General features: G+C 42.5%; 1 protein-coding gene across 1 annotated transcript in view; it reads right to left on the bottom strand.

The window, feature by feature from the left end:
* Positions 1-1,523: 1,523 nt before the first annotated feature.
* The window catches only part of XDH (xanthine dehydrogenase), a 52,330-nt gene continuing 37,810 nt past the window's right edge, over positions 1,524-16,043 (bottom strand). The window contains exons 24-37 of the mRNA XM_026060430.1: positions 15,481-15,568; positions 14,757-14,843; positions 13,096-13,287; positions 12,451-12,596; positions 11,762-11,843; positions 10,989-11,084; positions 10,090-10,218; positions 9,242-9,316; positions 8,333-8,385; positions 7,017-7,131; positions 6,283-6,348; positions 4,285-4,473; positions 2,934-3,101; positions 1,524-1,933 (exon numbers count right to left, since the gene is read on the bottom strand). Coding sequence (XP_025916215.1) covers positions 1,883-1,933; positions 2,934-3,101; positions 4,285-4,473; positions 6,283-6,348; positions 7,017-7,131; positions 8,333-8,385; positions 9,242-9,316; positions 10,090-10,218; positions 10,989-11,084; positions 11,762-11,843; positions 12,451-12,596; positions 13,096-13,287; positions 14,757-14,843; positions 15,481-15,568 — 1,537 coding nt within the window. The 3' untranslated portion in view covers positions 1,524-1,882. The remainder of the gene's footprint in view (positions 1,934-2,933; positions 3,102-4,284; positions 4,474-6,282; positions 6,349-7,016; positions 7,132-8,332; positions 8,386-9,241; positions 9,317-10,089; positions 10,219-10,988; positions 11,085-11,761; positions 11,844-12,450; positions 12,597-13,095; positions 13,288-14,756; positions 14,844-15,480; positions 15,569-16,043) is intronic.

Here is a 16,043-nt window from a genome sequence, read left to right as displayed (position 1 = left end):
CATTATCACATATTACATTTCCTTTGTATTTCTTTTCTGCCTGGTTTGAATGAGATTGTCCAGAAATCACATGAGGTGGAGTGCCATAGAGACAATACAGTTACCAAGCTATGTTACAGACCTTGTATTTTGCATCCCTTCTTGGACATCAAAGAACATGAATACACAGACTCCAGTGGCTGCGCTTGCACACAAATGTTTGCATTTTCTTCTCTGAGAGGTTCTTTACATATTGCCAGCTTTCAGGAAAAGAAAGAAAATGTTCTTGCCCAGTACCTCAGAGTTTAAAAAACACCAATATCATATTTCAATTAATAAAATAATTACATAGCAAGCACAGCAGGCACAAAATACTTTCTGCAACTCATATATACAAATGCCCTTTTTCCAGATGGTAAAACTATAATATTATAAGCTGAGACATAAATCTACACTTTTCATAATTTTATGCCTTGGAGTGCTTCAAAAATGTTTCAGACTGTGCATGCATTGTTAAGTCCTAAAATGGAGACCAATTTCAAGCAGGATGTAAGTGAGCAAAATTTTATTTAAGGCAACGGAGTCACATCCTCTTGCACCATATTTTTGATGGCCCTAGGAGTGCAAAAATAGAAAAAGGACATTTTCATAAAGCTGTGGGCCAGAGAAATGGATAAAAGTTTGCACATGAGCAGGTACAGTACATGGCTGACATCATCTAGAGATAACATGATGCTGCAGTGTTAAATTTGACAGTGACAAGAACTGTGAAAAGGAATGCCCAGCATTAAATCCAGCATGAGAAATGCATTCAACCCAAAAGGAATGAGGTCATCACACAATAAGCACATTTTTCAGACAAGCTATCCCTTTAGCAAAATGTATCCATTCCCTTATATTCAACAAAACTAAGACTCGTCTTGAAAGGAAAGCCAAACCCTGACATAGCAGGCAAGTGACTGACCCTAGAGGGCACTCAGACCCAGCTAATCCCCACCTGTCCCCAGGGCCGGTCTAAATTGCCTTGGGGGCAGTGATCAGTAACTTTCTCTGCTACTCCAAGGTCCTTTCTTTGATATCCTCTCCTATTTAAGAGATGAGTAAAAGATGTGGCAGAGGGAAGGGGAAGGTTGAATGTGTCAAACGAATCAGCATCTTGCTGGAAATCCTCTTGGTATCTCTAGTTGCTGTCTTTAATCAGAGACAGCAAGGTAGCATGTGAACTGAAAATTCATTAAAGCCCTGGTGTAGATGAAGCAGTCCTCATTTAACTTAGGATAAATCAGCTGTTGATCACATTTTAGGGTTTCCGTCTGAACAACTGTCCTTACTTACATACAGATAAGACTTTCACCATAGTTAGCTAACATCAAAACTCCTCCTCATCTTCCTCTAGTGTATATCTGGCTTTGTGTACAGAGGGGACACAATGGGGTCCAGCCCTCAGTACATCTCATGCCCTCCCCCATCTCCATTAGAGGACTGTTTATCTGGGTTCAATGCATTTAAGTCCTTCTTGGCATAACATCAGAAGGTGACTTTTCCCCACAGTAAACAAAAGAAAACCAAACAAAAAACACCTTTTCAAGCTGGTTGATAATAAGCTTGTCTCCTATCCTCGCAGCAATTTTAAATGAAATCTGTAAGATTTTCAATTACACCTGGATAACATCATCATCCACTTACTCTTCATTTAAATTTACATCACAGCTATAATCTGGCAGCAATCCCCCCTCCTAGAGGAAACAATGATTGGACAATGAAATGAGAAAGCTCTATGAATCAGTGGATGAGCCTCATGAAGACTTTTTTTTTTTTTTTTTCCATTATCGTCCTACTGCCTTGTGGTCCCTCTGGTGTAAGCCCAGTTTCATGAGGAAAGTTTGCTCCTCAGACTTTGCTTTTACACATGCACAGACCATGGCTTAAAGGTTCCTGGCTCAGCAGAAGGGCACTGTAAAGAAGAGGAGAAAAAAAATTATAGTGAGCAACAGCAGCAACACATGGAGGTCCCAGCCTGTGTTCAGTGAGCCCTACTGTGCTCCCATTAAGGTAGGTGACTTTGCACCATTGAAGCTCTGAGCGCACATCCCAGCCTTTCTAAATACAAAGGTGTTTGTCTCATGGCACTTCTGCAAGCAGCCTGTGCCTGGCTCTAGTTCAAGGCCAGATGATCAACAGTTCAGGGAAATTCTCAAATCCTTTTATGAGTCCTTCTCACCAGACAGTGATCCAGGTGTTAGGTGAGAAAGACTAAGATATCCAGGTTTTGCAGTTAACTACAGGGGGGTTTAAGCTGACCAAAGCCTGACAGATGCACATGTGGACAGACAGCTATGTCTTCTGAGTCACGCTGTAATCAACAGGACTCTGTGCAGGGACCCACACCTGCACAGCCCTGTCACAGCACCCCAACAGAGGAGGAAGTCACAAAGAGACAGTGGCAGGGTTAAATCCAACACTCCTTCATATCAAGGCCGTAGTCTGTAAGGTGACTCCCAGGGTCATAACATTCAGCAGAAGTGAGCACTGTCATTAACACTTTCCTCTCTCTCCCTCCATGAGGGGACCAATAAATCACGCGGTGGACCTGCAAGATGTGATATGAGTTGTGATCTCCTAAGAGATGACAGTCAGGAGCATCAGGGCAACAAGTCAATGCTTTTGCTCTACAGACAGCACTTGGGGGATGAAGGGATGAACTGTGACTTCAGTGATACTGTACGGCAGCCCTTTTTGGAATGTGAGCTCTAACAATGTTGGTCTGTGGATTTGTCTCTCATGTGCTGGCATGTTAAGTAAAGGACAATACACATGAACTAAAACCCAACCGCTTAAGGTCAGAGCCTCCCCATCCTGCCCTAATCCCAGAGCTGAGCAACAGTGACCATCACAACACACTCAGTGTGCAGTGGGCTGGCCAGGGAGCAGACTATGAAACTGGAAGCAACTACCATTTTGGTGAAGATGTCCACACAAGCATTGCGGATCCTCTCTGGGGTGGCAGGGCTGTCCAGCCTGAATGGTTCAGTCACACCAGAGTCCTTCCTCGCTGAGTAGATGGCATCTTTAATGGCATAAAACACTGAGGCAGACAGGAACAGAGGAGGCTCTCCTACAGCCTAGACAGAGCACAGGCAAGAGTAAGGTTACATCTCAAAACGGTCCTGGCTGAGGAAAGGCTAAGGGGACTAACAGAAAGAAGAGTAAGTCTGAAGTGACAATTGGCCATTACTCTCATTCCTCATTCCTTCTTTGTGACCTCTCAGTCTCCCAGATGTGATCAGCAAGGAAAGACTAAGCTAAAAGAGGCCCCAGTCCATTTAAAGAAGGGAAGACAGTAGGAAAAAATAGCTTTCTAACATATTAAGGCTGTTATAAAGAAAAAAGGGACTAACCCTTTCCCACAGCCCTTTGGATGGGGCTGAAACTGCAGCAAAGGGAATTCATATTAGGCACTTGGGGGGGTTGTCTGGCCAGAGCCCTGTGCTCCATCAGTGGAGGCTGCTGAAAACCAGCAGGAATGCCTCTCACAGGGGTTACACAAGTATTGTGTAGTACAGGACACTGAGGTCCCTGCCAGGCCTTCTTTACTTAATTCTGTGATCAGCATTAATCAACCAAACGGTTCTCCTCATTGATGAAGATGTTTCTGTGGATGGAGGGAAAAGGGAACAGGTGTGGAAGCAGGCAGGCATATACAGATAATGATGTAGGAGGGCCTCTCTAAATGCTCCTTTGAACCATGAATAAAGCAAACTCCTTGATGCTATATATCCAGCTCCATTCTGTGCGGCCCTGACTAGCTGCAGGGAACAGCACTGATTGCAGGGAAAACAGCTGAAGGACACGTGGATTAATAATGAAACTGTAAGTGTGAAGTGAGCACTGGCAAACAGCTAGGGAAGCAAAACAAGGAAACTCAGAAACAACACTGCTGGAAATGTTGAGCCGCATGATGGCTCTGATGCCAGGGAATGGCAACCAGAGCTTTTGGGGAAGACAGCAAGGGAACTGAGGTGCAGAGGGAGGCTGGCAGCCTCTGTTAGAGCAGAGCCTCTGGCACAGCAAAGCCATTTCAGTTCTCTCTTATGGACAGTCAGGGTACTGTGCAGGCTACTTTGGTGCCTCCTTACTATAAGGGATAGTATTCATGTTTCTGGTAAGGAATGCAAAAGCATCCTGACCCCAAAATAAAGCCAGCATAAAAAGGTTAATTATTCAGACACATGCATCATTACTTTATCACACGCAGCTTCACAGAAGTATGTATCAGTAAGAGGCCTGCAGATCTTGCAGATATACCTTGGATGAATAAATCGCCTTGCTGTTTGGACAGTCACGGAGAAGAGACACATAGAATTCTGCTGGAATGTCTCCAAACGCTGGGATTTTGTACATCCCAGGCCCTCGAGTATACAAGTTCCCTTCTGGAGAATAGCGCAACTCCTCCATGGTGAAGAGCCCAAGGCCTTGGACAAATGCTCCTTCTATCTACAAACACATCCAAACAAGGTTACATTCTCTCTTTTTTTTTTTTTTTCCTTTCTTGTTATTCCTGCTCAAGAACAAACAGTGATGATTTAAAGTGGAGCTTTCAACCCTCCCTTCCTGGCTAAATTCCCACTTTTCATTTCTAAACCTTGCCCCTTCTGCTGAGTACAGCTTGCCACCTTTACGCAATTCCCGTGTTCCCACATAGATGTGGTTGCATTTCCCTGGTAGATGGAGCAATTCACACACATATACAAACAGATATTCTGTAAATGCAAGACAGGAATTTTGTTGATGAAGCAACAAAAAAAAAAAAATCAATGCCAAAATATTGATTTCTCTGTGGGCAAAATAACACTGAATGAGTTGTACTTGCTGATATTTCAAAGGACAAGAAGACAGAGAGAACTGAAGAAGACATATCTGAAAACAAATTATTTTACTTTTTCTATTTCAATATAAAACCACCTCATACTGTCCTGAACACTACATATTCTCAGGTCACCAACACAGACGCCTGCAAAAACACTCCTGTATCTATTCAAATACCAAAGGCTTTCTTGTGTAACTTATTCTACTGAAAGTTTTAGGAGAAAAAAAAAGAAAGGGAGCAGATGTGAGAGGGGGATGGAGGGGGATGTGCTCAAACTATCCTACAAGAGGGAGTTCTGCTGTCTGTGCCCACAGAGAGATCTAACAGACCAGAGCAGCCTAAAGATTCAACACAAACATTCACAAATGTTCATTATCCCGGCAATATGTACTTGCGATCCTGCAGTCATATAACGTCCTTTCCTTCTTTTGCCCCCAGATCCTCTGTAGCAATACATGGAGGGACACAGGAAATCAAGATCTGTTGCATGGGCTCCATATAGCTCATGTCTTTTCTCCCAGCCCAAATCTGACAAACTGGGAAGGCAAAAAGACCCTCTCTTCCCTTGAACACTTCAAAAATGTACTTTTCAGAAAAAAACATTTTGCTTTCAGAGGACTTTCATTTTAACTGTAACAGAGATCTGCACCTCATGTCCTCCTGTAAAGCCCAAATCCTACACCAGTGTCAGTGGAGTTAAACTATGTCAACATCCAGAATTAGCAGGGAAAATTACATCGTATTGAGCAGGGGAGCATGTGCAAATGTCTAATGATTCAGCCCTCAGTATATCAAGCAACCTTGTGTCTATTACCTTGATTTGCTGAGAGGTGTCATTGTGATTATGACTGAACAGAATATGGAAGAAAGTTTGTCTCTGTCCAGGGAATTTGCAAGCTAAGCGACTGGTTCCAACTTYTGATCAAGTTCCCAGCACAGCAGTACCTGCAGGACTGAATTTACCGCCCTAACTCTTTATTCACACAAGAATTTTCACTGAATTATATGCAACTTGATATGGATGGATAGCAGTATAAAAATCAGGTGTGAGATCTAGTCTACACGTGCCACATTGTAGAAACAGGCCCTGAGGTGAGGTTATTCCATTATATTAGTGTTCTCTGGATGCATTTCTTAGTGGAGGTAGACTGAAAAGCATCAGTGTGGTGGTAACTGAAGAATACCTTGGAGTCTTTCTCAGTACTCAAGCCAAAAAAACCAGGATACTTCCTCACCTAATTCTGTGTCTATTGCATGGTTAACTGGGGGTCAAACTGGTTTTACTAGCAAGCCTAAAATGTCTCACTGGATGATCCATTTAAGTGTAAAATGCTGTTTGCAAAGGCACATGCTGGAGATGAAGAATGGTTCATTTAGAAAACCTGAAATTAGTATAATCACTTTAACATGGTGAAATTAGTGACACATTTCTTTACCTGTCCTATATCTATGGCTGGGTTCAAACTGGTACCAACATCCATAACAATGTCTGTACGAATGTTCTAAAAGGCAGAAAAAGAGAATAAATCAGCACAAAGCATTGAAACTGGGACATTGTGATCTTATACAAGGAAGAGTAATGTATCCAGCGCTACCCACATTTGGCCTTTATTCCTGCAATCCATCTCAACTCAGTTCTTCATCCTGACTTTTAAACTGAGTTCATCCATAAAGTAAAACAAAGGAAGTCAGTTCAGTTTTCCCCAGAGACCCATTGGACCTGTTTTGTGTTAATATTAGTTCCAAACTATCCCTGTCAGTGCTCTGTACCATACATATCCAACTAGGTCAGATTCTAATTAATTGTCTTTTTTTTTTCTTTTTCCTTTCTAAAAGTCTCCCAGTGCTATTTTTAATGATTAACTCAATTCTGAAATGTTGCTGTTCCTTTGTGCTAACACAGTGCTGTTATCTTTTACTTAAGCAAATCCAATAACTTTTGCAAGCATTCATTAAGCCTCATAATATCCCTGCAGGGCAGATAATTATCATTTTATTATACTTTACAGATTGCTGCACTGTCGAACAGAGGAGTTAAGAAATTTACTGAAGGTCACACGGAACCAATGACAGAGCTAGGAACAAGCTGACGCCCAGTATTTGTTCTAACTCCCTGTGAATGTTTCCTTCACCTAAACACAGAGGGCTATTTCACTGCTGACCCCCTCACCTTGTGGTCACCTGTCAGGCAATCTATCTCAACCTCAGAGCAAGCAACACCATAACTAAAGTAGCAGAATGGTCTCCCTTCGTTCTTTTCGAAGCTGTAGCCAAGATCAGGAATTCTTGATACAAGGAGAAAAAAAAACACATTTAATGTCATGTCATCAGCAGTCAAAATGAATACAACCACATGGCCACTTATCAAAGTCCTTATGTACTTGTGTTTTATCCCTCCCATCAAGCTCATGCAGAAATGAAAAGTATAAACAACTGTAAATAGGAATCTACTAAAACTTCCCTGTACTCCATAACCCTACTGAAATGAACTATTTTAGCCATCTTTATTTTCCCATGAATCTCAGGGTTTGTGACAACTGCTATGGATTCATTCCCATGAATGCAATAGCAAAGCCTTTGCTTTTAGAGTGCGGGTCAACATGTCTTAGAGATAGTTAAATTCTGGAGAATAATCAAGTTAAATTGACTAAGTCGAGGACTGTTTTTAAGCACAGTTCATGGCAAACTTTGTGTCTGGTTACTTATATTTTATTTGAAAGCTGTTTTATTAAAATACTGGCAGACACTTGGTTAAGAAAGTGACACATTTCAGAGATGCAACAGAAATGAGCTCATAGTGCATTTTAGTCCTACAGAGTCTCTTCTCAATACTGTGTTTAGTTTTTTATGTCAGCCCTTTGCCTCAGAGATGATGGATCTCTGTTTGCCCCCAGGAGTAAAGCTGACTAAGAAGAGAAGTATCTCATTTCAGAACTGCACAGGAACCAGCAAGAGTTTAAAGTGGGAGAGTGAAACTGGAAACACTGGGATCTGTTCATGCCACAACAGATAGGGTGCAGCTTCAGTCAGTTGCTGTAGGTAGCTCTGTCCTCAAGGACACCTCCTGCCCCCTTTTTCCCTGGAGCCCTCAATAGGCAGTAAGACCACCATGGTCATGAGTCTGACACAGGGCAGACCCCCAGGCAAAGCTCCGATTTCACTTATGCCTCCTCAAGTCTAGGTTGGCTGCAGGGAAGTTAGATACACTTCTGATTTACACAAGATCTGAATCTGGCCCCAAGAGATATGCTCCATCAGGAACCTATCCTCCACTGCCAGGAGACTGTTTGGAGTAGATGCACAGTGTTAACCTCAGTTTAACATTTCTAGGCAGGAAAGGGCATGCAGCTGGTGAGAAAAGTGCTGCAGGCCTTAGGTTACAGCAGTGACAGGGGGTGGGGGCCATAAATTCTCCCAGAAACTCCCTGGATGCATACCATGCAACTGAATAAGAACTGTGCCTCTGCAGCATGAATATTCACTCACCTATAAAATCCTGTGGCTGACAGGCTCACACAGTTCATGTAGGCTGCTTTAATCTGGCAAAAAAAACAGAGTTTTAAAACAGTTATTGTCCAACCAGTCCCTGCAAAATAGCTGCCCCAAACACATTTCCAGGAGAGCGTGTACAGAAGGTGCACAGTGACAGACAGACAGCACAGTACTGGGCACCAGCAGCGCCAAGGAAAACATCATCATGCAGCTGCTTCCCCATACAGACTCAGCAGCAGCTACCAAGGGCAGAGCTCACCCACAGGCAGAGCGATGAGACTTACACCTTGTTGATTTTCAGAGACAGGGTGGAATTTCCCCCTCAGAGGAACAGGTTAAAATGCCAGCCACCTTGACTTCAGTGTGGCCAGGGGAAATCCTGTCCTGACTTTCAGATCACAAAGGCAAAGCTCCTCCCAGGAAGAGAAGAGCTTGGATCTGAAAACTGCCTGGGAGGCTGACAGTGCACCAATCTCTTAATATTCAGGGTGGAGAGATACTGCTGCCATGAAGCGCCACAGGAAAAGGTGGATGACAGCTCAGCAAAGGGTCATCTTTGTCACAGAATCCTTCATTACAAATCAGGTTTCTTCCTGTCCAGGACTATAGTCTGACTACAGGGATATATATAACCACTCAAGTTTTTTATTTGGTTTAGTTTGTCATAGGCAGGCCCCAGAATTTGGAGGAATCTCAGTATTAAATTCATAACTGATATTTCAGGGATCAGCCCTTTCAAGCTTTGGTTTCTTCCCTTGCCAGGTTTCTGCTTCACTGCCTTTCCTCAGGCCTTTCCTGGAGGAGGTGGAGGAGGCCTGGAGGATATGCCTGCACACTGGGTTGGCCAATGAAAACAATCTCTGACAAAGCCCATTTGTCCTGTGACAGATAAAGACAGCTTACCCAGTCTTCCCAGGACCCCTTGGGATTAGACTGTTTGATTGGCTCAAGCCTTTTTAGGATAGTCTGACATGCATTCTAAAAAAAAAAAAAGGAGAGAGAGGAGCAACATTTTAAGATCTGAAAAGTCAGCCTATAGTATTAGGAGCAGTATAAGTCTCCAAGAATCTTCTGTTTAAATCAACACTGCCTTTAGGACTTTGACATATCATAAAATGGAACAAAGTTCAGTAACTTGCTGCATAGATAGAAATGCTGACTGAAAAGGTTGTTAAAACACATTGGCTATGCTGATAGCAGAAGGGAATCCCAAATACAGCACAGAGCCTTCCAGACCATGATGCAACGTATTAGAAGTCCACTCATTTATACACTAGCTTTGTCTACACCAAGTCATAGGAGCACACCTTAGCATATCCAGCAAGATGAACTCATAATACTGATATGAAATTTTATTCTTGCCAAAATTCAGCCCACTCAATCAAACTGCACAGAGAGTAAAAACAGCCTCAAGTACTTTGGGAGCTGTAACTTTACAGGTTACCCATCCTCCTTTCTTCAAACCTGAGAATGACCAGTACTAAATTCTTCTGTTCAACAGAAGTCATATGCTATGCAAATAGATGCATTCATACCTCCACTTTCCAAAATATTGGAAAAAAATATGGTCATTCATTATCTATCATCTCCTGATAGTTACAGCAGGTACAGGAAGTTATAAGGTGTCCTTAGCCTGGAATTCCCTTTTGAAGGCTCTACCTTTCTTAAGCAACAGATAAATATACATCAATTTTTCATGTTCTGGAGTCCCAACTTGTGACCCAATAGTTCAAATTACTCAGTTTCCATACGTGGACAGCCATTCCGTTGATGTCTGCACTGACAGAGGCAGCTGTTGGGGAGGTGTTTGGAACTGTGTTTGTGCTTGTCTCACTGATGTAAATTTTGGAGGTGGGGATTCCCAGTGTCCTGCTAGCAACCTGGAGAGCAAAGGTAAAAAACTGATAAGTGGTTGTTCTTATACATGAGCATGATCATTCATTGCCTATGCTGCTAGGGTCTGGAGTGCAAAATGCCCTCTCCACTCCTAAACTTCATCTTTCTTGGGGAGTCAGCTAGTTTGGTGATTGAGAGCTAGCCGGAAAATTATGTTTGCCCTTGACAAACTGAGAATGCATACGCACGCATGTATGTACGCTTTTGCCACAATGACAGACATTCACTGAGACTAAATTCTTATCTCAACAATTAAAGGAATCAGAAGATAAAGATCCCTATTAGATTTTCCTTTCATTTCTCTGCCAGAACAACATTGTTCCCCTATGCCCTTTTAAAGAAAAAAACAAATGCAATTAATAAATTCTTAACAAATGCAGTTAAATATGTTTGCAGTGTGACAAATATTACTATAAAATATATGTATACTCTACTTTCAGGGGATGAAAAGAAATTGCCATAAGAAGCTAGATTTTAAGCATAACCTGCACTATCTACATTTTCAGTTTCATGTCACAGATTTAAACTACACATTAAAACCAAAGAACTAAGATGCAGATGATTCTAATTCTTGCACTCAATTGTAATATTAGGCTGTAAATCTGGCACTGCCGCTGAAACAGTAAGCAGAATTAGTCAGGATTTGTTACCCTGCACATAGAGGAGATTTCAAGCTATCTGAGGCAATTTTATACAGTGAGTGTAATTTCCCTGAAAAGATGTCTCCTACAGATGAGTCCAAACATGTTATTACCTGGATCATTTTGGTGTGAAGTCCTTGACCCATCTCAGTCCCACCATGTGTAAGTAACACAGAGCCATCTGTATACACATGGACCAGAGCTCCAGCCTATAAAAGAGAATATTAATCCAAGAGTCATCATAAGTGAGCTAGTGAAATACTTGGCAGACTTGAGTTACAAACTAGAGAGAGAAAGAGAGAGAGAGAAAGAATTTGGAACTAGACCAAAGCAAAACTGGATTACAAAATGGAGGAACACGTTGCTCCTTGGTGTAACTAAAGCCACTAGCGTACACTTGGGGTGGATTTGCTCTAGTGTCGCTGACTCAATAGAGGTTCCAGTGACATGGCAAACCTCAGCCAGCATTTTCAGCTCAGAAAGCAGACGGACCAACCAGAACCTGCCCCTGTGCAACAGAGAGGTATCCTTCATCTGAACTTGCCAACACTGCTGACAGCCCATCAAGTCCAAGAACGCAGGCCATGCATACGGACAAAAATGACCGTATTGCAGAGTCACAGTGCTGCTAATATTGAGGAAGAGGGAACAGGCAGGGAAGTAACAWAACAAAGTACCATGAAAACAAAGCAGTATTGTGGTACCTTCTGGACCATATAAACCGATAACTGTTGTTTTTCCCATTTTGTTTTTGAAAATTTGTGCTCTTTCCTAATTAATTTACTCCTTCCCTGAAAAGCTCTAGTTTGGTACAGAGGGAGGAAGACCTGGGGGAAGCAGCACAAATTTAGCTCATCTACTGAAAAGACAAATGACACTTACGGACCTGGTTCAGAAACGGGACAGTGAAGCTGATGCCAAATTTGGTAGGAATAATGCACATCCCTCTTTTCTTCCAGCGATTCTGCCTGTAATGACAGAACTTTATTTTTTACTCACCAGGCTTTCATTGCAACTCCATGTCATGCTTCTCTCTGACTGCTTGGGTATCAAAGCTGAAATGAATTACTTGACTGCAATACAGATTGAGTTGACCAGTAACTTTTTATGAAACATTGGCTTTGTTTACAGGTCCCAACAAGAAGAAATCTGAATTGAAGATACTTCCCCGGATATTAGAAAAGTAATTGTCTGGACTATTAGCTATCCAATTACAAATACAAGTCAACTAAAAAAAAAGAGGAAAAGGCAGTGGAAAGCCTATACATATTGCCTTGATAGCCATCTGAAAAGTCAGGCAAAGACTAGACTCAACAGACCCTTCTCCTCTGCTTCATCTCCATTAAAAAAAAGAACATGTCATGCCAAGCCTGATTTGAGCCTTATCTAAGCTGCCAGGTCACAGACAGAGGTTTACTCCCACAGTGAGTCTGAAGGAATTTCAAAAAGAAAAAWTTTTTAAAGTCACTCTCTAAATATATGGTCTGATTTCCCACCATTTCAGTGGCTAAGATAAGTTCAGAAGTTAGTGGGCAACAGGTACACCCAATGTCACTGTGGCTGCAGAACACCTACCTGTTGAATTCTTCAATTTGCTTCTTCCTGGCATGATAGCTGGAGCTTGACAAACAATCATCCCAGCATCTTCGCAGAGTAAATCCCTCCAGCTTTTGGTTAAAATGGGTTAGGTCTCCTTCACTGTAAAGATTGAGCTTCCGGACCTTCCCAAAGAAAGCAACATGTAAAGGACATGCCAAGTTTAATGCTTCAAACTAAGTCTTTTTAATGAGTAACATCAAAAGGAAGTTGCTCCCTAGTTTTTACTCCTTTGGTCACTCTACAGAACAATAGAATTAACAGATAAATCTCCGTTCATGGGAAAATAAGGAAACAAAACATTAAAGCTGGGAGTTTTCAAGAAGGATTAGGATTTAAGCACATGGTAGTAAGATTAGGGTACCTGTTCTCCTTGGACTTTTCTGAATCTATCTATCATTAAAACTGGTGTTACACAACTGAGGCTATGAGGGGAATTTAATGAAGCAGAAGATAACCCATGCTATAATGTGGCTGTCCCGAGGAAATTTTGAGATCATGCTAAATACTTAGCAAAAATGAAGCAAAAGTTCTTAAGCTTCATAATTTGCTGTAGTTGTGTGTCCAGTTGCCAGAGCTTGTTCAAAGGCAGCGCTGCCCTGAAATGCATCAGTGGATTTGTACCTCCTCAGGTGGCAGGTCACACTTCCGAGCAAGGTCACTCATCCAACACTCGGCAATCATCATTCCTTGAGGCCCTCCAAAGCCACGGAAGGCTGTGTTGGAAGCCAGGTTGGTCTTGCAAATGATGCCCAAGCTGCTGACGTTGGGGATGTTGTAGGAGTTATCCAAGTGTAACAGGGCTCTGTCCATAACCTGATGTAGAAAAGATATGGGGGTGGGGGTGAAACAGGCGACATTTGATATGAATCACATCAGGCTTCCCACTGCCTGCTAGAGACAGACAAGAAAGGTCTGAAGCTAATTTATAACAACAATCACTTTCTCTTGCATCTTGTAGGCCTGTAGTCAGCACAGTTGGATGAGCAATGACGTGCAGTCTTCCTTCCCTTCCATTTGCAACTGAGCATCAAGTGAGCTGTTTGCTACATCCTCCTGAAGGACAGGACAATAAGCACACTTCTCCATGATGCTTAGGACCCTGGGACAAAATGAGCTTCAAATTCTTCCTTGGCCCTGGGCTCATGCTGGGCCCAAACCGCCACTAAATGCTATTACTCATCTGGAAGCACAAGAATCTTCCTTTAATTATGCTGAGTAACCTGTTCCTAGAAAAGAAGTCTTGCTGATGTCAAGTGGCTCAGCACCCGGCCTATGGGAGTAATAGCAACTATGTGAAGTAAAGGTTTTCAATAGCTACATCTAAACTGCAGAATTTGGGACTTTCGTCCACTAATTATCCAGACTGGGAGTAAGCCAGTGCTTCTTTCAGGCTTGAGCACCCAGCTTTCCCTCCCAGCAGCAGCACAGAGACGAGATTATGCACGTCCCAGACCCCAATTTCAGTCACACTCAGAAAGACAATTCACACTGATGCACTCCCAACCAGGCCCTTAGTTTACACAAAGACATTGTCCTGCCTTTCTGCTCTGTACAGCACCAAACACACTGCTTGCACCAAATGTGTCTCTGCTACTTGCATTCTTCTTCCACTGCAATGTGTTCATTTTGCAAAAAATCATCCAAGACTCAGTAGACCAGGGAAGGGGAGCTAGATTAAAACTGAATGACAGTAGGCTACTCTGTAGGTCACTCATGCGACAGAAGAGGAGAGTTTTCTACTCAACAGTGTAAAATTCTTGGAGACTGGAACACAGAATTACAGCCCATCTTTGTCCTTAGTGCTTCTAAACTCCAGTATTAAGCTTGTGTTAGGTTTAGGCATGGCTTAACCTGCTTGTTGATTTAGGCACTCTGCTCTGTTCAGTATGCTGACTTGGATATTTCCTATTCCAAGGAACTAACTTTCCCCATACCTGCCCCACTGTACTGACTATCAGCCATCTTGGATTGTGCAACAAGTCTCCCGTTACAGCCCTCTGCATGCATTTGTAATGCAAAATAAACTTTCCTGACCCTTTTGCCTAATCCATGTTATTACAGCATCAATAAGAATTATGTGGCACATGCCAAGGCAGGCCAGTTGGCTCAGAGAGCAGAGGCAGAAGTCCCCAAAATCACCAAGGTCTGTTTTCGGTCATGTCAAAGAGCAGAATGTGCAAGCATTGCTGTAGACAGCAGTTCTCCAAAGTCAGAGCAAAAGGTTGCCCAGGAAAACACGCATCTTCCACCTAGTTATCTGTCAGAATATTTCTTCTACTTACGCCATGAGAGAGGTCTACAGAGTTGCCCCCATTGCAGTAGTATGACACCTCCAAACTCTTGACCTTCCCATTCTTCATGAAGCCAACCTGTCAAGAGAGCCTCTTCAGTAATGTTTCTTCTACAAAATTTTCTGTTTCCTGCTTCCCACCCAAAACTCCGTGGACCTCACACAAACAAAAAGTGTGAGGTTGTCTGTCCTCTGCTGTAGCATGGACACCACAAGCCGTGGCAGTTAAAACTGCTTGGCAGAAGTTTCCCTGTAAGAGCCTAGGTAAGCACCTCAATCTTGCCTCAGAGAACACTTCTGAAATTAGCGCTGGCCACTTGCAGCAGCCACACCCTCCTTAATGGGATTTTGTTTTTCAAGCAGTTGGATGAGGATGAGAGAGGAAAGCAAGTTAACAGAACAATTAGTAATGCAATACTGTAAACAAATTGGGGGCCATCTAAAAGCAATGTGATTGTCAACAGGGGCACAATCTTGGCTTCAAGGAAGAGGGAAGTGTTCACTCTAAGGTTAGAAGGAAGGATCACTGTAGCCCACAGAACTTCTACAGGACTCTAACAGGCAAAACTCTATAACCCAGCTGACCAGACCCATCTGCAGCAGGAGAGATCAGCAGTGAAACCAGAGCAACAAGTTTATCACAGTATCTTACTGCTCTTTGATGCTTCAGATAGCAACACCAAGAGGACATGCATTCATTTTATATGCATGCATACCTTGTACCTTCCCAGGAAAGGATGCCTTCCACCACTTATCAGCATGTCCTCATCTCTATCCAACATGCACCGTACTGGGCAGCCAGTTCTGTTAAAGGAAAAGATACATTTATCAGGCAAAGCCTGAAATGCGCTATAAAGTTCCTACAGAGGAAGGCTCTTCTCTTTTCTGTGGGCATTGTCTTTCCAGAGTGGCAACGGCTACATGAGTTAGGAGTAAATTGCCTGGATTATATATCTTCCTCTTAAGAAAATGGCAAGATTGAGTAAAAAAGAAAAATATCTTAGAGATTGGGACCTGTTCTTGAAAACTCTTGTGGAGATTCCTATTTCAAAAAAGGATAGTTTCTTATAGGCACAGATAATAATAACTGAGCAATCACTTTTCTGGACTATTTGTCAAGGCGCTCTTTTGGCTCTGCTAGAGAAAATACCATATGAATTATGAAATAATGCTAAGTAAGGTACTAACTAGACTTTAATGTGACCTTGTCTTTAGCTGCTTATTTATTACCCATGGAGGATAACATGGAGGAGAAAAGGAGCTCCTCTTCATTTTCTAA

Source organism: Apteryx rowi, unplaced genomic scaffold (genome assembly GCF_003343035.1).
Source record: "Apteryx rowi isolate R43461 unplaced genomic scaffold, aptRow1 scaffold_169, whole genome shotgun sequence".
In the NCBI taxonomy this organism is placed as follows: domain Eukaryota; kingdom Metazoa; phylum Chordata; class Aves; order Apterygiformes; family Apterygidae; genus Apteryx; species Apteryx rowi.
The sequence above is the reverse complement of the archived record's forward strand: the minus strand, read 5'-3'. Positions and strand labels throughout refer to the sequence as shown.